At 38.6% G+C, this 24,424-nt stretch overlaps 1 protein-coding gene across 2 annotated transcripts in view; it reads right to left on the reverse strand.

Annotated features, from left to right (window-relative positions):
* LOC127432061 (uncharacterized protein C8orf34 homolog) overlaps positions 1-24,424 on the reverse strand; it is a 139,142-nt gene that overhangs the window by 74,817 nt on the left and 39,901 nt on the right. For both annotated transcript variants that reach the window (XM_051682851.1, XM_051682850.1), the window contains exon 7: positions 22,487-22,653. In XM_051682851.1, the coding sequence (XP_051538811.1) occupies positions 22,487-22,653 (167 nt within the window). The remainder of the gene's footprint in view (positions 1-22,486; positions 22,654-24,424) is intronic.

The following is a 24,424-nucleotide window of genomic DNA, read 5'->3' on the forward strand; positions in this document are numbered from 1 at the left end:
GATTTTTTTTTTAGTTAATTGCGATTAATTGCAGATTTTGAAAGTGCTGAATTTTGACACTATATATACTTATTTTCTTGTCAAAATGCATTTATTTCCATCTTAGGAAAGAAAAGAAAACAATATGTAACAATATAATGCTTTACTCTGATCCCAGCTTAGCTGGGATATGTGAAAAAAAGAATTTCACTATATATGTGCAAATGTCTAATGTGTGATAAATAAATAAATAAATACAATTAAAACATTTATTAACATTCCCCAAACAAAGCCTTCCACAAGAACTGCACTAAAATATCACCAATTCAAGTAACATTAAAGGTTTCCCAAAGTCTAAGTGGGAGGTTGACTAATTGAAAGAACTAGTTTCCCCATAGGTTGCATATGCATCGCAATGAGCATTAAATCTCTTAAACACTTATCCTCCACAACATTAATTTGCCGGTAGACTGTGACTACCTGCTTTGTTACAGCAATCGTGAAGCTGCGTTCATGATTCGTGTCAGAGCGCCAAAGCCAGTGTCAAGCTTTGAACTCCACATGAAAAGCGCTTCCAGACAAAAAAGTCTCATTCTGCATTTTGGTGATAGTTAAGACTTGACTTGCTTCTGTGGTAATTAAAATGTGCCTTACAAGTCCCATCTGGGCTTGTTTTGTATATCAAATAGCACTAAGAGCTCCTTTCTCCATCTTTTTATCACTGACAGGGAAGCACTGTCAGAGATGTATTTATTTACTTAGATAACAATCTCCGTAGTTCTATAATAGGAGAGTATTACGACAGTACCGCCCATAGAATGTCGATGGGACCGCTGCGTTATGCTATTTTATGCTAAGCTTGTAGGATCATCTAGTTAGAAGGGCTCTGGTGCTGTGTCTGTTTGTGAAGTGTGCGTTAGTGTAATGAGTCCAGGCGGACACATTACAAAGGTAATTCACACAAGTGTTTATGCCGCATTAACTGTAAATGCGTTAATGGCGATTAAGAAAAATTTACGCATTCAGATTTAATTAATTGCATGCGTTTATGCATTAATTCTGACAGATCTAAAATAAATAAAAGAATCTCTAGCTCTGGTGTGTGTGTTATGAAGTGTGACTCCAGGCAGACACATTACAAAGGTTCCACCCTTCAAACCAGTGTTTATGCTGGTTTATGTTGTATTAACAATAAATGCGTTAATCGCGATTAAGAAAAATTAAAACGTTAAACTTCAATTAATTGCATGCGTTAACATGTTAATTCTGACAGCTCTAATATTTATACAACAGTTAGTTCTGGTCCTCGATTCTGATTGGACAGTAGGTGTTCCAAAGTTTCTAGTAAAGGAGTCATATCAGCACTGGGACTGTTTGTATCACTCCACTTGTGTTCATGGCGTTTCAACTGTCATTCAATACAGAGGTTACCCCCAGAGGTTACTGCCAAAGGAGTTAAACCCGTCAGCAGGGAGTAAACACAAAGGAGAGTCCATTTGCTTTTGTTAAGTTGTTATAAACCCACACCATAAAGTTAGGCCATGGCATCTTCACATTGAATTGAATCTTATATGTTTTATCTGTCTTCCAGTCACTCTTTTCACCCTTGAAACACTATCTATGGATTATGCTACCCACTTTGACAGAAAAGACTATAAAAAATCATTGGCTGATATTATCAATGTAAGTTTCCTGCGTACTTTTCCATAATAGAGCCAGATTGCACGAAACTGACTGTGGTACTGTGCCCATAAAAACGCATCCTAATTAATTGGGTTTCCATAAGATGCCTTTCTATAAGTGTTTTCCCACAGAGATTTGGCGATTTTTTTTTATTTTTATTTATTTATTTATTTTATATGCTGCTTGTTTCACAAATGAGCCAAAGTTTGGGCCAGAAGTGGATTTTAAGACTTGGAATAGTCCTTCAACGGCCTGACAGGGATCTGAACTCCTGCCATAGTAAAGCGATAGACTGCAGAGTGAGCTTTTCTTTTAGCTCATTTGAAAAGAACAGACATGGAGGGAAACAAAGGTGTCTGCAGGCTCTTTACACGGTACCCTTCCAATCCTTTACAAATCTGCCCAGACAGCAGATCCAGCAAGCTGCAAAATAAGACATGACATAAAGACACAAACTTTAACAGTGATTTGCTGGAGACTTATCTGAGGATTTTGAGAGTGTCGACAAGTAAGATAAAGGAGGTGGCAAAGCTTTGAAAACAATCTCGTTAACAGTGGGCTCACTTTAGTCTGATGTATTTTAAATAATTTAATCAGTTGGAGAACATGGAAAAACGTGCTGTTATTATCCTGGCTACCTTTCGCTGCCATTAGGGTCCATGCAAAAATTATGTAATACAGTCAAGAGGAATACATATTCTACTAACGTACACCCTGAATAGGTTAATACACGGTAAACCCCAACCCTAAACTTAACCTAAGGGTCCCTAAAGCTCTCAACTTGTTTTGCTCTATGATCCGGATTTTACATTGGACCCAACACAGTACTATAATTGTTTATTATTCAAAAAGTAAACAAAAATTTATTTAAAAACAATGTAAAAGAATACATTGATTTACCATCCTAACACATGAAACAAATGCTGGGCTAAATATTGTTTAGGCATTAGCAAAGATTATTTAGCAGAGACGGGCCACTTCTATTAAAATGAATGGGAGGAATTGGAATGCCCAGTGTTCAACAGATGTTGAAAGGACCTTACAGGTAAAAGAGCTAAACAACTTTTAGATACAAACATCACCTGTTAATCTGAGGTAAAGAAGCACAGTTTATGATACCAGCAGATTTTACTACTGATTTGAAATATGTTCTTTGATCATAATCTTTACAAACCTTTTTGGAGATTTGGGTTTTTCCCCATTTCCCACAGATAGGAGCTACACTTGTATGCTGCTTGTTTTCACAGAAAAATAGCCGCCCGAGAGCATTCCAAAGATGGCCGCCAGTGGACTGACTTGCTAAAAACACTTTGGCATTAGTCAAATTACTAAATTATTTGAACCAAAATATCATAGTTTGATTGGATGAATAGCCTTATATATCAACATCAAAAGACATGGGTAGCATTTTCTCCCATTTAAAAGTTGAAAATCCTTTTTATTTTGCTATCCTAACTATACACAATTATATGGTAAGCTGCAGTTTAGCATTGTTTTTCATTGACAACTGTTTTAAGACTCTGTATTGTGAATAGATAATCACACTGTATGTTTTATCACACTACACAAGTAATTATTTATTCTAATCTCTTATTGCACAGTGAATACCTAATTTCACACAGATGCACCATACAACCGCTGCCTTTCTATTGTAGAAAACCTTTTGATAAATCTAGAAAGGAAAAATACCAGAGGCTGCACACATTTAGAAAAAACAAGCTCCTGAGCATAGCGTCTCCATATGTGTATGTGTGAGTGTGTGTTTGTAGCAATCATGCGTTACTGTAGTGCCACTCCATGCCTTCAGTGTGAAATAAATCAACTGCTGGGGATGCTGAGCTCCTGGAGTGAAATGGAAAGTATTATCCAAACAAAGACTGGAGTGATGACAAGGAATTTATGACTGTAATTGCTCAAACTAACTGAAGCACCAGGCCAGTGAAGGTGTGCACTATTCTAGACAAAGTTTCAATGTTGTTTAAAGTACCAAATTGCACAAAGACAGTATCTGGTAAGGTAAATCTACAAAACCTCTGTGGTGAACATGGAGCATCCAAGTCATTATTTTTAATTCTGGACCATAACAAAGTGCATAATTAAAGCTGAAGTGTGAGAATTAATAAATTTTGCAATTTCGTGTGGTGCCACTAGTGACAGATATTACAAACACTTAACCTGTCTGCCTTTGGTCAGCAAATAGATAGTCCTGCTTCAAACTCATGCCAAGTTTTTGTGTCTGTCAGTGTTTAACTTTTTGGGGAGATCAACCTATAAATGTCTTATAGGTGTCTGTGAATATTAAGCTGGAATAGGGGGAAATATTTCAACATCAAAAAAACTACACCTTTCTTCAACTTTCAAGGTTCTCTCACTGTCACATGAAGTTGTAACATTTTACTTTTTTTTCTCTCATTTTAGATGTTAAAGATGTAATTCCATAATCACATAGCCATACCACAATAAATAATCATATACACAGACTATGCGGGCAGACATGACGTTGCCCGATTTACTTCAAAGTTCTCTATGGGTTTATGTTCCATCTCTAGCTCATAATTATCTGATCTGTGTAATTGACAGATTTCACTCTATTATTGGTGGAGTGATGCACTAGACGTTTAAACTCAACCACCTCAGACTTTGCACACTTTCCGCATTTGTGTTTCATTAAGACTAAAATGCTATGTTCCAGCACTGTGGTTTAGTCCTCACATACACCACTTTGAAGTGAGTGGGAAAAGCAGTTTTGTTTTGCTTTGAAATGAAAATAATATTTTAACTACATTTATAATTACGGCTTCACTTCCCCCTTTCATTCTTTAAAAATATATTTGCCTCCCGTGCAGCACAAATTCACGTCTGTCATGTCTGGTGATGATGAATGATCTTTCAAAGTTTATATCTAGATTTAATGAAAGACACGATTAATTGGAGTTAAATGTTACGCTGAGGTCGATGAGGTAGCTAAGGACTAGATGACTGTGAGATGTTTACAGTTCAGACAATAGAAGCTCTTTGCTCTTTGAATGTATACATACTACTCACCTGCATACCTAAAGTGTACTTTTTAATAGCCAAGATGTATGTTCTTTATTAAATACAGTGCACACTCTGACAGCACGCGAAATCTGATGCAGCTTTACTCTTTAATGACTTGTCTAGGTGACTTAAAGGAATGTTCCTGGTTCAATACACGTTAAGCTCAATCGACAGCATTTGTGGCATAATGTTGATTACCACAATAATTTATTTCAACTCATCTCTCCTTTTCTTTAAAAAAGCATATATCGAGGTTACAGTGAGGCACTTACAATGGAAGTGAATGGAGACAATGAAAGTGAATGTGGCCAGTTTTTGGAGGGTTTAAAACAGAAATGTGAAGCTTAATAAAACTTATGTAAAATTTGAGCTGTTGTTTAAATCGTCATTTTTACAGTCCTTTTAGGATTTTAGGTTTTGTTGACATTACATCGTATTAGTAACAGAGGGGGCAAATCTCCTCTTTGCCATACCACAGAGAGAAATTCCCAGGACTTGGTAGGGTACCGTAGGTAGATCTTATTGAAAAACTTAGCCTGGCCTGGGGCACCTTCCACAGGTCAGCCCATCCTAATACTCTATCAGATGTCCCCTCCCATGTGGTCCAGCACCCTTGCTGCTGCTGGCTGACTGCCCTAATCTTATACCCTTCCTCTTCCATCCTAGTTACTTCTGTAACTACCATTGATTTCCTCTGTTTTTGGGAGGCTGCTGACAACAGTTTGGGAGCCACCCCACATCCAAGGCCTGTTCTTCCTGACTGTGTTCTTCCAACAATCTCTTGATGCTTCAGTCTTGAAACCTCCTGGTTTACGACCTCCTCTGCCTTCCAAGTTCTGCCTGTTCGGACTTGGACTTGACCTGCCCTCACTGCCTGGTCTGTTTATTCCCATAGCTCCAAAACAAGCCTGGTCTTTTCCTGCTTGTAGCCCAGAGTGAGTGATTTAAGAGGCAGTTGTAAAGCATTTCTTCCAAACAATGCTACATCTGAGAGACAACATGGCAGGCCTAGCCACTTCCTGATATAACTGTTGGCCTTGGCATCCATCCTTGCCACTGCCGCTGCAGAAATCTCACACATTTTTAGCGGCCACATCAGGTGATGGTAGAGTGTAAATTGGTAACACCAAACCTTGAATTTGCCTGGGAGATGACAATGGTCTATCATATCCAGGCCCTCTTTCATTTGCTTCAGGACCAATTCTGCCATGGTGTTTGTCTGATTGATCTGCTGTGTATTCTCTCCCTAAACTTCGAATAGGCTGCTCTGCCCTCCACCTCACATGAAATCCGATCGTCCCTCACCCTCTTTCTAATAGAAAGACTAAGTGATTTTGTTGGCTTAATCTTCATTCTGGCCCATGCCAATAGCTCTTCCAGCCTTTTCAAGAGCTGGTTTGTACATGCAGCAGTCTGGAGGATGCTTGAGACATCATCCATATAATTGCGCAGAGCTGGCAATCTCACCCCAGATTGTGCACGGATTCCTCGGACCATTTGTCTTGGACCAATTAGGATGATCTCGAATGCAGCCGTGAACAGGATGGGAGAGATTGAACATCCCATCGCTATTCCTTTTTCCAGTTGCTGCCATTGTGTTGTGTATGCCCTGTGTTGCATGACATATCTTCAAGTCCCCATAGTAGCTGTCTACCAAGCTCCTAATGCACTCTGGTACATGGAAAAACTCCAGTGCATAACTAACAAGCTGGTGTGGAACTGATCCATAGGCATTTGGCAAGTCCAGCCAGACTACGTGGATGTCTTTATCTCTCTTGGCAGACTGGATCTGCTCCCATATTACTAACGCATGTTCCACGCACCCATGAAAACCTGGTACGCCTGCCTTCTGGCAACTTGTGTCTATGTATCCATTCTTCAGGAGGTAGTCAGACATCCTCCTTGCTACCACCGAAAAAAATTCTGGCATGGGGCTGAAGTTGCCCTGGCTTTTTCTACCACCTGCCTCACCTCACTCAGCTTAGACGGATCTACATCATATTACACTACTGGCTCTACTGGCCATGGGACATATCGCGGGTTGTCTTTGTAGGGGTCACCAAGTTGCTGTTCCATGTGGTCTTCTAGTTCCTCTTTTGACATCACCAGCTTCCCACTCCTCTTTTCTTCCAGCAGGTTTCTGGCTAACTTAAAAGGATCCTTGATGAATTCTCTGCTTCCTTCTCTGCTGTCGGATTCTCTCCTTCCTCCTCAAGACCGGTAATCTAGCCCTTATGCTATCCCACAATACCTTCAAGCTCTCCTCCTACTCCTCTGCCTTCCTCCAAGCCTTACGAAGCTGCCTCCACTCTTTCACAAGCTGAAGCATCTCCTCTTCTCTCTGACCAATCACCCTGGGACCACTCTTCCTTACTACTGTTTCATCAAATCTACCTATGCATTCTTTGTACACAATATTGCTGAACATATTAAGCTTGGCCTCCACCCTTCCAGTAAGGGCATTCTCCAAGGTGGAGCACAGGTCCTTATCTAGTCTGCTCCATGCATGCTTATCATTAGATCTCAGCCACTTGATTAGCAGCCTCCTCCCTGGTTTCTTCTCATTGTCATGTCTTCCCTGTCTCGTCTGTGGGTTGAAGGTCATCTCTTCTTGCGGCTCACCTTGCAGGCTTGACCTGTCCTGCTGGCAGTACTGGTCTTTTTGATGCCCCTCCACAACAGTGGATTCAGTAGCACTGTGGTGCCCAACCGGGCATTGTATCCTTCTTGTCTGATCTGCTGCTGCAGTGCAAGGTTGTGTCTGGCTGCTCCTGCCACACTTCATCCTTCCTTGATGAATCCGCAGGCCTTTGTTAGTTGTTACCCTCATCCACCTGCAACTGCATCTTCTAAGGATTCTTTGCTCATTATCCATGGCCGTTCCAGTCATGTCCATATTGTCTGTCTTAACTGGTCCATCTTCCATCCTGCCTCTTGGAGGACTACTGGGCTGTTTTCCTTTAATTGTGCTCGTGATTGGTCTCAGTGCCCTTCTGGCACTGGCTCCGTATCTCTCAGTAACTTAGTGCCACTGGTTCAGTATAGCATACTACCTCAGCACAAGCCCTCACCACATATCACCCAGGTTCCCTATTCCTCAGTTTCCTACTTCTGAACCCCCCACTTTTTGTTCTTCGTTCTTAACCATAGCCAGAAACTCCCTTTCTCAGATTCCTCTGCCAATTCCTTCAAAGACTTTTTGAAGCTGCTCCTACAATGTCAATATCTCTAAAAAGGTGCTGCATTGATGTTCCCATAAATCCTCAGCACCCAACCTCCACAGGGTTGGTGGCAGTCCTCCATACATTTTCCCTGTACTCTGCAGCCAGATCAGCATATTTTAGCTTCTTCCTCTTATAGGCTCTCTCCAGACCCTCTTCCCATGGAAGAGTAAGCTCAATCATTACTATTTTCCAAGCTGAAGTCAACCACAACACTATATCAGGCCTCAAAGAGGTAATGGCAACCTTGGTAGGAACTTTTAGCTGCTGGCCAAGGTCAACCATCATTGACCAATCACTTCCAGGTGCCAAGATTGATCTGGCTTCCCTTCATGCTGTGCCTTGTGCGGCACCTCCCTTTTTAACAAAATCAACACCCTGCCTCTGGGGAGTATGGTTGCCTTTGTTTGCCTTCACTCTATGCACCTCTAGGATCTCTGCCAGCTTCCGCACGACCTGATCATACCACCACCTGTACCGTCCTTGTGCCAGAGCTGTCATGCACCCAACCAATATGTACCACTGAAACAAATTCCCAGGGCTTGGTAGGGTATCGTATGTGGATCTTATTAGAAAACTTAGCCTGGGCCACCTTCCACAGTTCAGCCCATCCTAACACTCTATCAGATCCCAAATGGTCCAGCGCCCTTGCTGCTGCTGGCTGACTGCCCTAACCTTATACCCTTCCTCTTCCATCCTAGTTACTTCCATAACTATCATTGCTTTCCTCTGTTTTTGGGAGGCTGCTGACCACATTTTGGGAGCCATCCCCCATCTAAGGCCTGTTCTTCCTGACTGTGTTCTTCCAACAATCTCTTGATGCTTCAGTCTTGAAACCTCCTGGTTTACGACCTCCTCTGCCTTCCAAGTTCTGCCTGTTCAGACTTGGACTTGACCTGCTCTCACTGCCTGGTCTGTTGATTCCTGTAGCTACAAAACAAGCCCGGTCTTTTCCTGCTTGTAGCCCAGAGTGAATGATTTTAGAGGCAGTTGTAAAGCATTTCTTCCAAACAATGCTACATCTGAGAGACAACGTGGCAGGCCTAGCCACTTCTCGATATAACTGTTGGCCTTGGTGTCCATCCTTGCCACTGCCGCTGCAGAAATCTCACACATTTTTAGCGGCCACATCAGGCAATGGTAGAGTGTAGATTGGTAAAACCAAAACAAACATATCTTTTGAAACAAAATCCCATATCTTTTATTGATATGGCAAAAATCCCATATGACAAATCCAATACCATTTAGTTGTTGATTCTACAAACATCATATTTATAAATGAATCACTCATTGATATACAACACAATAATAATAAGCATATTCAAACATAAAAAGAAACAAAGTAAACGTATCACCAAATTGTCCTTACTGTATAACTGCAACAATTATGGTTAGTCAAAGGCTTGTTATCAAAATACAGAGGTTTTTGACCAATCGTTGAGCAGATTCAATTGAAACGTAAAGAAACAAATATTTAACCTATTAAAGACCACAGCCCTTAAGTAACAAGAAAAAAGAAAGAAGGACATTCTGGTGCGCATTTCTACAATATTATGAATGTGAGATTTGGATGATCCCAAGCATATATGTACAATACTGTCACCTGCTGGTCAACTTAATACAACCGATTCTTTCTAGGATAAGGACAGTTCTTTGTTATTACATTGAAGGGAAAAAGACTGAAATGTGATTGCAAACAGATAAAGTTCCTTTAAGCATCTTGGTAATCAGATTTAGCATTTCCTGATGATAAACAGATTACCTCATACAACTCAATTAACAGCCCCTACATTTATATATCAACTGCATCTACATCATTTCTAGAACACAAGCTAAGCTTGACTGCAAAAATGCTTGACTGTTGATAGAAAGGGTGATGTTTCAGATATCACAACTGAGGACTGAGGAACTCAAACATACACAAACTCTTTGATATGGCTGACATGGGCATTGTCTGCAGAGTAACATTTTCGCAGGATTAAAAAACAGACCATTCATGTCCATGACATCAATTCTGGACTCAAACATGACATTGCTCTGTTTGACTCCTAAGGAATCTGCAGAAGATATACAGTAGATATCCCTATAAATAATGTTTTCAGGATTTTGCTTTTCTTTAAACCAGCTCTGTGGGTTACATCATACCTTCACTGGGTTTTCTCAACTGTCTTTCAGTTTTAATAAATGGCTTACTGTGGCCTTTAGAATCAATTGGCTTGCAGCGTCTTGGCACAACTGCAGATTTTCTCAACTATAATCCATCTGCATGTGTGCGGCAAAATGAGCAATAATTTTTCATGAGGTCCTTTTTTGTCTTATCAATGTATCATAGATACCACAAAGCTACCACAGTCCTCCTGCCAAGCCTCCTTTATGTGAATAATTTAAGATCACTGTACATTACACCACATCCCTGTGCATACTCAATCATTAATGGCATCCCTGAAAAACAGTGTGCATACTGGGTACGATGATGCATCTCTGTTATTTGTTTACTCTGTTGCCAGGGCAACTGTTGTGTCTTTGGATCCTGGAGAGAGTACTTGGCATCAGGGAAGAGCAGAGCATGGTGGCATGACATCACAAACAAAAGTAGCGCCCTGATCGCTTAATCCCCTGCGATCAGACCACATCTATAAAATACCAAGAGTTAGCGTCAACTGGGGGACTAAAGTGAAAAGATCAAAATGATAGCCCGCAACTTGATGGGGCCTTGCCACAAAATGTCGTCACTTGCCATGATATACAGTAGGATCCCTTTGAGCTGCACTGAACAAGATTTCTGAGCTGGATCTCCACAGTTTATAAACAAGTCCTCTTAAAGGTGTGTGTATTTTTGCAGTTCTGTATAGTGGTGCAGAAATTACTTAATCTTTAAAGGAATAATTCACCCAAAAATGAAAACTCATAGCATTATTCCATCCAAACCCTGGTATGGCTTTCTTTCTTATGTGGAACACGAAAGGAGACTTTTCAATGAATATCCTGGTCCATCTTTTCATTACAATGGCAGTTGATGGTGACTCACTTTAAAGCTTTCACTTCTGATTACTCTTAATGATTCCGATTCCTTAACGGTTCCATTAACAATTCTTACTTTTCCAGAAGAAATTCAATTTTTATTGCATTTCACTACTCTCAGTTGTCTGTTTCCAAATGATGAAATCATTTCAGATTTCAACAGATCAGATATAACAAATCAAATATACATTTAATACAATTCCAGCAAAACAAGTGTTCACGCACACTTTATAATGACTTTTCAAAAACTTTTTAGAGGTATAAATGCAGCCCAATAATTGGTCCTAACTTAAAGGTGCTGTAAGTGATTTTATCATAAAAAGTTGCATTTTTTTTCCTACTTCCATTAAGATATCACTGAAAAAATTGACATGAGATGTCTCACCGGTCCCTGTGACAACACTACACTCTGTAAACAGCAAACAAAAATGTGTCCACGGGCCACTGTTTCTGACGCTTTCTGCCTGTCAATCATTTTGTGTGTTTTCATAGTATTGTAGTTGCAAATTATTGAGGCTTAATGCCATTTTTATGCCACGTTGTCCATAACAGTTGTCAGCTGAGGGCTGCTATTTTGCTGCTGTTGTTTTTGACAACCGCTTCTGTTTGGTGTCTGTCTCAAAGCTCATTTGGTATCTTTAGAGTGTGGGTTTTGGAAAGTTACAGAATCTTACATTTATAGTAAATGAAAAATTCTAAACAAACAAAAAAATAAAGCGCTAACATATTTAATTCCTTTACTTTTTAATACAAATTATTTTTTAACAAAACTCATAATGTGTAAGCCTATTTTTAACTACGAATTGTCTTATGAACAACCAGTCACACTGCAAAAAATGATTTTCAAGACAAGTATTTTTGTCTTGTTTTCCTGTAAAATTATCGAAACATTCTTAAAACGTGATTTATTTACTTGTCAAGCAAAATGGGATAATATATTAAGACTTGTTTTAAGATAAATCTGACAAAATTTAGTGAAAAAATCTGCCAATGGGGTAAGCAAAATAAACTTGTTTTCTCTTTGAATTAAGTTTATATTCTTACTCCATTGGCAAACAGTTTTTTTTTTTTTTTTTAAAGCATAAATCCCACAAAATTTGATTAGATTTCTCTTAAAACAAGACTTAAAATCTTATGCCAGTTTGCTCATCAAGTAAATCACGTTTTAAAAATGTTTAGATATTTTGACTGGAAAACAAGACAAAAATACCTGTCTTGAAAATCATTTTTTGCAGTCCAGTAACTGCACTGCTTTAAGTGTCAGGAGCCTAAAGCACAACATAACATAACATGGTAACAGTTCTGAAGTCAGATTCAATAAAAAGAACTGACTCAAGAGTCATTCATTCAAGAACTGCAAAACACTGGGCGTGCTTTGTGTTTCACACTGTAGATATAAAAAGCCTGCTCATAGAGTCATTAATTCAGAAATCAGACTACACTGGTCACACTGTGTGTTTCGCGCTGTGTGTTTCACACTGTATATTCAATAGAACCGGCTCATAAGAGTCATTAGTTTGGGAACCATACAACACTTGTCGCACTGAAGATTCAAAAGAAATGGCCCAAAATAGTAATTTCTTCAGGAATTGCTGTATATTCAAAAGAATCGGCTAATAAGAGTCATTAGTTTGGGAACCGTACAACACTTGTCGCACGGAAGATTCCAAAGAAATGGCCCATAAGAATCGGACTACACTGGTCGTGCTGTGTGTTTTACATTATAGATTTAGTAGAGAAGTAGCACTACCGTTGAAAAGCGAAGCTGGAAACACTATCTGAGTTTTTTTTTTTTTTAACAGTGTTCCATCTGCTTCGGCAGAAAAATGCACATTCAAGAACCTTTAACGGAACCAAAAGTAATAAAAATTATGCGGTTCTGGTATTTTTTAACAAATGGAACCCAAATTCCAAATAAGAACCACTTTTCGTTTCCCAGCCTTTCCTTCAGAACACTTTAAACTTTTACTTAAAACAGGCTTTTAGAACATTATTCTTAACAAGCATTCTCAGTTGAAAAATAGTTACAGAAAAAAATACACTGGGCCTTAAAACATCTCCTTTAACACTTGGAGATCCTAAAAAATTCAAAATTTTTCATGTTTATAATTGTCAGCCAAACCAACAAACCACACTGGAAGGATTCACAACTCTAATGTCATGTGGCTCTAGAGAAAGACACACTGGGCGTCTCAGATTTGCCATATGGGTGGCATCCATCTTGAGAGAGCAGCATCCCCCACCACACCCCTCCAAAGTTGCAAGATGATCCTCCCTCCAGACAACACAAGATCTGTGTTAGACAAGGGCACCATTTATCAACTCTGTCCTCACCATTCCATATGCACAGGCCTTCTTGAATTTATTTCTCATGTGTGAGAAAAATCCTTAACCATGGCAGAAATAACATCTTACCGAGTGGCCACATTTCAGACAGATGAAGCATCCTCAGAACAAGACGACACCATTTTTATTACTCACACTCACTCACATATATCAGTATCTGCCATTACTGTTGACTACTATTGAGCAATTTTTTCAAAAACATAATTTACTGTAAATGTGACATATTGGCTTCATCTGTGTCTTCATCTTGTTCAAGAGGTCATGAAAGTCATAATGCTGAATTTTTAGTGTTCCCAAATTTAGTTTGGGAAAGTGCTCATGTCTTGGGAAATGGGTTTCCTGCTATGTTGTTTTATTAACCAAACATAAGACAATAAAAGTGTTGCCAAAAAACAGGATTTTCTTCAAAAACTTATGTTTATTTGAAGAGTTATCAAATGTGGTTGACTATAATGAGTGGCCCCAAAATATGTTTTTCTAACATATGAAAGTTGTCATTTTCAAGTGAGACAACTTCTATTTATTGGTTTATTTTTCTAAAGAACTCATATATTAAAATGTCTATAATCACCAAATAAATTGAGACATTAAGTTGGCAACAGTTCTACCACTATTGTGATATTTACTTTTCTATAGAGCTAATGTAATATTTTTGTAACCCTTTATAAATAAACTGGTAAGCTCTATTGGTCTTGTATGGCAGCAAATGCTATTGGATTAATTTTACTTCAAGCATTCAATCACTGCAAATGAAGGGAGAAAAAAAAAACCTACTTCTAACTATGGTTCCCTCTTGTGGTAGACAGCTGACACTGCAGCTAAAGTATTTTCTGTGTAAATCTACTAGTTAAAAGTAAAAGAGTTTCAGAATTCACCACAGGAATGAATAAATATGTAAATAAATAAGTAAATAAATGTTGTAAAAAAGCAGACAAAAAGAGAGAACAAAGAAGAGAACAATGGAGTACATTTAGAAAGATAGAAAAGAGCAGAAAATTGGTAAGTTTAACTCAGTTTTCCCTGGAGCGGAGCTCTAATAAAAGTGAAAGGCAGTTCAGTAAAACTTCAGTAATTTTTTACCAGAGGAGCAAGACAATTAGAGCAACACATTGCCTGATTCCCTCAAGTGCCCAGTCGATATGTTCTGTAAACAGCCTGAGCAAGTCAGCTGTAGTAGCACACCTCCACTGAATACATGATGAATGGAGAAAAACTGGTGGACTGAAGACATCAGGCACACACTGTCTTCATTACCATAATTTTTCTGTTGAAATGAGCTAATTTCTCTGCATAGTATTAAGCGCGGTGGGGAGAGGGTTTACACGCAATTGCATCACATTTTCTCCTGAGTGCAGGGGCGGACTGGGAAGAGAAATCGCGGGGGGGGACCTGGCCCAAAAGTTTTTTTTGCATATCGCATATCGCAACGGCGTTTTGTGGCCCGTTCTGCATAACGCAGCAGACCATTTCAGCTTATCGCGGCCCCGTTTCGCGGCTGGCCCTTCGGGAAAAGTCCCGGTTCTCCCGATGGCCAGTCCGCCCCTGCCTGAGCGAGATGGGCATGATGATGGACGGTGCTTTCACACTATCACTTTTGGTGTGCACCAGAGTTCTAATGACGTCAAAGTTCGATTCGTTTGGGTAATGTGAACGCTGTTTTCCGAACTCAGTGTGCACCCGGGAACCGCACCCGGGTCCGCTTGGAAAGGTGGTCTGGGGTACGGTTCAAGCATACCTGCTTGTGTCCAAATAAATCCCCTTCAGGGAGCAGATCACATTCTTAACATCTCTTGCAACGCATCCGCGGGCTCGCAGCAGACAAACGCTTACATTCATCACAACATTGCACATTTATTGCATCCGTGGGAGACAAACACAAGTGTCGCTCCGTGCGTGTAATGTTTTGATGGTAAATCCAAAGATATTAATACTTTAATAACACAGTGAAGCTGATCTCTTCTTGAGTTGTTACCTAGGTAAACAGCTGCCGCTTGTACACATGTTGATGACGTAATCGGACCGTGGTTCAGACCCAAATAATATAACGTGAACAGAGACCAGCGGGGGCAGCGGGAGAGGGTAGGAAACGAACTAGGGTTCGGTCCAAGCAATCGAACCAAGTGTGAAAGCATTCTTACACAGATCTCACAATCTAATGCAGAACATATTTGAAGGATATTTATTTCATGGAGGAGATAAAAGTTTGAAATTAAAGTTTAATAATTAGGCCTAAAACATTGTTGCTACAATTAATATAAATGTGCACATTTTTAAATATGTCGACTTATGTTGACTCATGTCTTTTCTCCTCAGTAAGATTACTATGAGGGCAGCAATGCCATGCATGGCTTTATTCGTGTGATTTGGCCTGAACTTATTTGCTGAATAGAGGACTTTTGCAAGCAGGTATAGCTGCAGGCCAGAGATCTCCACATGGGGGCGGAATCTCAAAAAGAGGGTAGGGTTACTCCAGAAGGGGGCAGGATTACTCCAAAAGGGGGGCTGGAGTAATGTCAATGTCAATTTATGCATATAGCACAGTTAAAACAACGACAGCTGACCAAAGTGCTGTATAATCATTGCAATATAAAGTTAATTGAAATATAAAAAAAATCATAATTCATCAATACACAATGTATAAAAAATTCTGTTCAGAAATAAAGTGCATTACACATCAGAATACATCTAAGATTGATTAAAAGCTAGTGAAAATAAATGAGTTTTTAACTTTGATTTAAAATCATGTACTGTTGAGGCAGTTCTAATGAAAACAGGTAGGCATTTCCAAAGCTTAGGAGCCACTATCGCAAAGGCACGGTCACCTCTCAATTTGGGGGCCGTTTACACGACAACATTTTCAACTAAAAACTGAAAACTTTTTATGCGTTTTGGCTGTTTGTTTACACAACAACAGCGTTTTGGGGCCTGAAAACGCAAACTTTTGAAAACGGATTTCAAAGTGCACGTTTTTGAAAACAATGCCATTATCATCTCCGTGTAAACATACAAAAACACGAATTTGTGAAAACGATGACGTCATGCGTATGCGTATTACGTGTTATATAAAGAATGATGGATTGATAGGCATCAATTTGAGATGAATAATTATCAATATGAATACTGGTGTCTGTGCAAATAACAATAATCAACTATTTATTTATTTGGAGTGTTTTGTATGGAGTGTGAACATTGTACAGTAGGCAGAACCTGCAATTTGAAAATCTTAAAATTAATGTATGGATTCAGATGGGAAAAATGTATTTGTATTTTAAATGGTATTTATTTATTTAATTTTATTTGATGTACCTTTATCCTGCAATTCATTCGCCCACCGCTTATGTATATAGCCTAGAGACAGAGATGTGATGCCATGTACAGTATTCAATAATATGCTTCGAATATGAAAACATGAGGCAGTGAAAATGCATGTCAGATCCAGTGTACACAAGACCTCTCTCTCCATCAGAAGATATCCATATATCAGAGTTCTGTCTGATATCCAAAACCAGTCAACATAAGCAGCTTGTTATGTTAACTTACTCTCCTACCAGCCCAAGAGTCAGCGGGGGGAATACAGAAGAAGGCAGGAGACGAAGTGATGGTAAAAATGAGCAGAGTTTATTGAATAATCTTGAGAGTTCAGTCTATAGGCATGCGCGCTACTACTTCAAAACAACGCGTGAGACATTCAAAACTACAATGGCGGACTACAGGACTGTGTATGTGCTGCTCAAGGTTTTGAGTTTATTGACGTTTCTCCAGCAAAGTAATTGTAGTAATAAAGCAACCTCATCGTCCGTCCAGACAAAATTGCTCCATGCTTTCGCCATCTTCATTATTTGTATTCACCGCTCTATGGAAGAATGCTTATGTGTGCTGGCACGTAGTGTTTCTTTACAAAGTGACATCACCAACTACTGGCCTGGCATGCATAATACAGCGTTTTTAGTCGTTTTTGTGGATCCATGTGAATGGGGATCGTTTTGACAATGTCATCTGTACGCGAAACTTTTCAAAAACGCAAAGGAAAAACATTTCCGTTTTTAGTACATCGTTGTCGTGTAAATGTACCCTTAGACCTGGAGACACTCAAAAGCCTCTGATCGGATAACTCCAAAAGGGGCCGTCACTTCCGCACACGGTTAGGGTTAGGGAAAGAGCTAGGTTAGGGGCTCCCTATGTCTTTGATCTCTCCCGCTCTGCCTGCAGCTATACTCTTCTTGACTTTTGGGCCGTTCTTTAGATCGAACACATTCTTTTGCTAAAAACAAGCTAGACCCTGTGCAATTAACAGAACAGAACACAGGTGCCTCAAGACCCAAGTTACTTTTTATGTATGTTTTTAGGAGCACAGTGTCACACCGGGTCAAGATAAAAAAAAAAATAATAATAATTTTAACTGTTAAAACGCACCTCGAGACACCTGCGTTCTGCTCTAATTGTGGTGCTGCATCTAGCTTTTTTTTAGCTCAAGGACGTGTTCGGTGTTAGCAGCCCTTAAAGACCCCCATATACTTTATACGTAATCGAAGAACAAATGGGTGTTTTGGGGGGTCATTTAGAACCATCTGGCCAAAAAGAAGGTGTTTCTGAGCTGGTTTCAGTGGTTCGTAACAGCTCGCCTGAGCGAAAATTTGGAGAACTCTAACCGACTGCTTATCACCTTACTGCCATTGGTCTATGTCATCAGTAGGTGTGACCTGGAGCTCCACCTACCTTGAGGCTGACAGCTAATTTGTTTATCTTGTTCAGTCAGTTAAGATCCTTCAACATGAACACACCGGTATGCAGAGTTATTAGCGAACTGGTGCAAATGTACCTACATCTCTATGATGTATGATCGTTCCAAGACCATGTCATGCTTTATTTTATTTTTTTAATTAGTCTACAAAAAAAAAAAAAAAAACATCAAATCTAATCAAATACTCTGAAGTGGCCATTCACTTATGTGCCATCTGTAGCGAAAGCCATTCACACATCTGCCCAAAGAAAGATATGCCTCTCTTATATCATTCTTTTATTTGTATTCTGAATATTAACACTTATAAATCTATTTTTGCAGTAGTATCAGTGTCATCATAAATTATAATAACAGAGTGTAATCGCTGCATATTATTGCTGCATTAGCTCAATAGCTCCATAAATTCAGAATGTAAACAAGACAAATAAAAAATTTTCTACTGCTTATATATATACACATGTATATATATATATATATATATATATATATATATATATATACACACATGTATATATATATATATATATATATATATATATATATATATATATATATATATATATATATATATATATATATATATACATATACAGGTGCATCTCAATAAATTAGAATGTTGTGGAAAAGTTCATTTATTTCAGTAATTCAACTCAAATTGTGAAACTCGTGTATTAAATAAATTCAATGCACACAGACTGAAGTAGTTTAAGTCTTTGGTTCTTTTTGGTGGGTTTTTGTTAAATGTGAGCCAAAATCATCACAATTAAAAGAACCAAAGACTTAAACTACTTCAGTCTGTGTGCACTGAATTTATTTAATACACGAGTTTCACAATTTGAGTTGAATTACTGAAATAAATGAACTTTTCCACGACATTCTAATTTATTGAGATGCACCTGTGTGTATATATATATTACTTTAAATCATAATTGAGTGGTTAAAACAGATTCTTTTACTGACCTCATGTGAATTCTATTTATAGAATGAGGCATAAAGTCATTGATAACATATTTGAATGTCACATTAGTTAAGGTTTTACATGTAGCGTCCTCACATTTAAATTAAGCCACAGCAGTGTGGCAAGTATCTGAATGTTTGCAAACAGTATACCATTGCTCGGCTGTTTTGAACTTCTTTTTACACCTCAATGAAGAAGAACTTCTCTGGAAGTATATCAGGCCTTAACCCGACACAACATCTATAAAACATGGCACTCCTGTGTGAGATGCTGAAAAATTAATTATCTAGCACATGTTTACCTAATATTTGAAAAACAGCTCAGATGAACACAAAACTTGTTCATGTGAATGGGCCCTTTGGTAGGCGAGCGTTTGGATTAGCATTTACCACTTGCGATCTTGTTCAGCCCACCGCCAAAGGAACAGTTCATTCAAAAATATAATTTCTGTGATTATTTATTTAGTTCCAAACTCGTCTGACATTCTTTCGAACGTGGAACAAAAGAGGTGAATTTTAAAAGAATATTCTGACAACTTTTGTCAATATAATGAAAGTCAATGAGGACTGGGGCTGTCAAGTTTTTAAAAACTTATCCATTAGTACTTTTAACAGCTCAGAGTTCATTCCATAAAATGAACTCACTTTCATTGTATGGAAAAGAGAACTTTTATACACAGAAATGACCACCAGGAAGTACTCAAACTTTGGAAATGCTGCTCATATTTCCGCCACCAGAGGTCAGTATAAACATATGGGAATTTCAGATAACAACAAATGAACTGGCAAAGGACCTTATCCACAGTAGTGCCATCTTTAATTTTTGACAGAAATGACAATGAGGCTGTGAGGGATAGACTTACAGTCTCTTCAATGAGTTGTACTGTTGTTTAAAGTGTTTTGGATAATTTCGCTGAAGAAACATAAAAAAAAATTTAAAAATTAAAAAATAAAAAAAAACATCTTTCCAAAAACATTCAGTAGACAAAAAACTCCAGGAAAAAAAAAGAGTTGTGGAAATTTAGATGTGATCTAGGAGCTTTTATAGCTTTAGACAGTGGATGCCATTGAAGAGACTGTAAGTTTATTCCTAATGGCCTCGTTTTCATCCCTGTTAAAAATCAAAGATGGTGCTACTGTGAATAAGGTCAGTGAGATGATAATTCACACAACTTTAAAAATATCACCTATCTTCTTAGATATTCAAAACAGGATGCCTATAATTAATGTTACAAAAGTCCCTATGTTCCGACCCTTCTTTAAGAAGGATAGACAAATTTGCATTCTGGGGTAACAATTCTAAAAGCACTCTCAAAAGAGATTATTTAGCCACAAAACCATTGTTGTGACCTTTACAGCTTTCTGTTATGGTCCTCTAATGAGACTGAGTGCTTAGGTCTGGATGGACCACAGGGCTATGAAATGAGACCCACAGATACAGTGTCTCTCTTCCATTTCTATGACACACTCCCATCAATCCTAATGGTCTGTATGTTGTTAGTTTGACTTGTTTTGACAGGGTGTTCGATGCGAGTGATGACCCATGCCACCACCAGACTCCAATAACTCCATCAGCCTGCACTGAGAGTTCATCTGAGAACCACATACTAGACCACAGGAGAAATGAGGCATAGAGACTGCTCTTCTTGGCCTCACTGGGAGACAGTTTCTGCTGATGGGTACAGAGGCTTAATAGCTGGCATACAGGATAGAACCTTTATAAAGGTGAAGAGTTTGAGAGTTTTTTTCAGCTCTAAAATATGCTCTCTCAGTCAAAGAAGGTGAAGGGCAAACAAAATTTAATGAATATAAAATAATCAATCTCCATTAGGCAAAGAAAAGATTCCATGATTGACAGAGAAAAGAGAAATGGTGGTTGACTTATCACTACAGTATTCCCCTCCCAATAATCCAGCTCTGCACGCCCTCTGTACTGTTGCCCCACAGCTCAGAAAAGCTCATTATCTCTCAGCATCCTCTGCAGGAGAAACCCTCAGTGCAGCAGTCCAGCTTACCGGGCCGCTGCTAACAGACACCCAACTGAGGACACACTGCATCTCACAAAAAGGACAAACAAAATCAGATCCTTAGAGATCCTCAGACAGCTCTACATGCTTAGTGTCCTTGAAGAAGTGAAACTATTTGCCCTTAGACACGGGTATACCAAGAACACAACCTGCACTTATTGAAAAAGTGTTTTTGGAAATAAACTCTGACACTTGAACATTAAGTTTGTTTAAAAGTGTCAGAAACAACCTGAAATTAAAGTTTTGCTCTTTATTGTGTCTTACACCCATGCAGGCACCAACCTGCTCATACCACAGAGCTAAACGGCTACAAAGCTTTGGTACCTGTGGTGTGGTGTGGTCTGGCATCAACACAGAAATGGAGACTTAGGATGTCACGCTTGTGCAATCATTGGAGCAGTGATGATAAATCATAGTGATTCATGTAACAATGTTTGCTCTTGCTTGGAGCTCCTGTTGCTTCAAATCTGTCAATAGTACATGATAATTCTACTGTATATTTAAAGGAATCTTCCAGGTTCAATACAAGTTAAGCTCAATCGACAGCATTTGTGGCACAATGTTGATTGCCACAAAAATTAATTTCGACTCATAATCAACATTATACCACAAATGCTGTCAGTTGAGCTTAACTTGTTTTGAATCTGAAACATTCCTTTAAAGTATCAAGTTTGTGTACTTTATACACCTGTACACCAACTTACTCATGCGATAATCTTATCAGCCAATCGTGTAGCAGCAGTGCAATGCATAAAATCATGCAGAAACGGGTCAGGAGCTTCAGTTAATGTTCACATCAACTATCAGAATGGGGAAAAAATTTGATCTCAGTGATTTCGACCGAGGCGTGATTGTTGGTGCCAGATGGGCTGGTTTGAGTATTTCTGTAACTGCTGATCTCCTGGGTTTTTCACACCCAACAGTCTCTAGAGTTTACTCAGAATGGTGCCAAAACCAAAAAACATCCAGTGAGTGGCAGTTCTGCAAACGGAAATGCCTTGTTGATTAGAGAGGTCAACGGAGAATGGCCAGACTGGTTTGAGCTGACGGAAAGTCTACAGTAACTCAGATAACTGCTCTGTACAATTGTAGTTAGCAGAACAGCATCTCAGAATGCTCAACACATCGAAACTTGAGGCAGATGGGCTTAAACATCAGAAGACCATGTTGAGCACTTTATTAGGACCATAGTGCTCCTAATAAAGTTTTTATACAAGCTCTCTCTTCATAAAAGAATGAAATCTTGTTAGTAACACTGCAGATATGAGAAGATTCTCTTTAGATTGTTCTTAAATGTGCTTCAGCAGTCAAAATAGATTCAAATCACAATTTTAACACAAATGATGCTTCAAAATCAGAGGTGATTTAAGCCACAAACATGTCATTGTGCTGGGGAATGGGTGAGAATATAAGTGCTCCAGATTATGTTCTTATAAGAAACAGTTTTCTGTGTTTGCGTGTTCTCTTTTTACCCAGCAGCTCCATGGCATCATCCTCATCCTCCATTTCATCCTCAGTGACGGAAGGGGCGGAGTCAGGCATGGAGTCAAACGAGTCCTGAGACAACATGGCTGCCAGAAGTTTTTTATGGTTTTGTTGCTGCTGTTTTAGGCCTTTACACTTAGTCTCCATTTTCAAGCTGCAGACAGAAAGAGAAAGAGGAGAAGCTAACAGATATATAAGAATGGAGCTTTAAGTCCCTAATGAAAACTATACAACAGTTAGTTTGGACAAGCAGTGTTCCATGAGTGCTGCACTAGGACGTTTCTCTTGGACTAGTCAAGAAAAAAAAACTTATGTAAAATCAGCCTAATTCAAAGTTAAATATTTTTTCAAATTGATCTGTGACAGATTAAGCCTCCACAACCTTCCAGTCTTTGTTATATGTTGAGACCCAGATCCAGTGTGCCAAGTTAATGACTAAATAACATTTCCAATACAAAATCTTAAATGCAAGGGCAAATTATATAATTACATTCTCCCCTCCCCCCATATTAGGAATCATTCATTCACACATGGAAAGTAGCTTGGATATGGGTTCATAATCCCCTCCTGGACCAAATATACCAGAGCAATTAATCCATTTTGAGCAAACTGATGAAAAAATAAATAAATAAATAAACTAAATCGAATAAATTATGAACATATGCTTCACTTCACACTTCCATATTAACAACTATTCCCATGTTTCATTAGTTAATAGCACTAAAAATCATCTGCAGAGGTTTAATTTGATTGTTATATCATTGAAACAATATTATTTGCAGATAATCAACAGGTTCAGGCCAGGGCAGAGCTGTTGTAATATCCTAAGCTGAACATTACTATGCTAATGGTAATGTTATACTGTACATCCCTCTACTAAAGACAATTTAGCCAGCTTTTCACCCTGATTTTTCCCTAATTGGGCAGCTCTCAGCCAATTCCCACCTCTCCTGTAGTGTACAACAGTATCAGAAGTGCTGAAATAGACACTTGTCCCAGTGCTCATAAACATACGTATTAACACCCATGTCACTAAGGAATATATAAAATTAATTTAATAATTAAAACATTTTAGGACAACCACTATTCTAAAATGTGGATAGTAGTAATAATAAAGAGAATAAGTGAGTTCACTTTTCTTGTAATGGAACAGTACATTTTTGCTTACATTTGGGAACCCAAACCACAAAATTAGGCACTTTAAACTTTATTAAGTTGACTTTATTATGTTTTACTATAAACCGATTGTAACAATTACAGCATTTGAGCTTATTATACATGGGCTTTAGTCAAATTGTGCAAATTAAATACTGATGAAAGCTGATCGCCTTGACAATACTTTAGTCAAATAATGCTAACAAACTATCACAGTAAAAGTGCAGGCCAGTGAAAAAACTAAAAAAAACAATATGAAATTATTCACTCTGTGGGCAAAGACTTATAAATCAATCATTCCATAAAACCTCTGTGGCACTATATTAATTGTTTCATGCTTGGAAAAGGACAAACAATTATGAAATTATTTTGACAATGGCATTTGGCAAATCATGTCTCAGTCTAAAAACATCTACAGAGCTCTGGCAATGTTTCAGATGCATACAAATGCTGTAATGACAACTTTGGCCCCACAGTTGGCTTAACTGCACAGAGGTGGAATTAGCAACCTGATTTATCCTATAATTTTGCTTAAGACTATTTTTTTTCAGTGGAGGGGAATCCGGTAAACAGCGTGCAGTGAAGCAGATCTGACACAAGAAATGATTTGAGAACAGCTCATAAATTGAAAGATTCAATTTACCCATTTTTTCTCCTGTCATACAGAAGAGCTTGTCACTCAGATGGTACTTGACCATGGTTCAAATAGTGTCAGCCTCAGCCCAACGACCTCCTGCAGATCATTTACTGACTGTGTGATGCTTATTACA

The sequence above is a fragment of the Myxocyprinus asiaticus genome, chromosome 41 (genome assembly GCF_019703515.2).
Source record: "Myxocyprinus asiaticus isolate MX2 ecotype Aquarium Trade chromosome 41, UBuf_Myxa_2, whole genome shotgun sequence".
NCBI classification, from domain to species: domain Eukaryota; kingdom Metazoa; phylum Chordata; class Actinopteri; order Cypriniformes; family Catostomidae; genus Myxocyprinus; species Myxocyprinus asiaticus.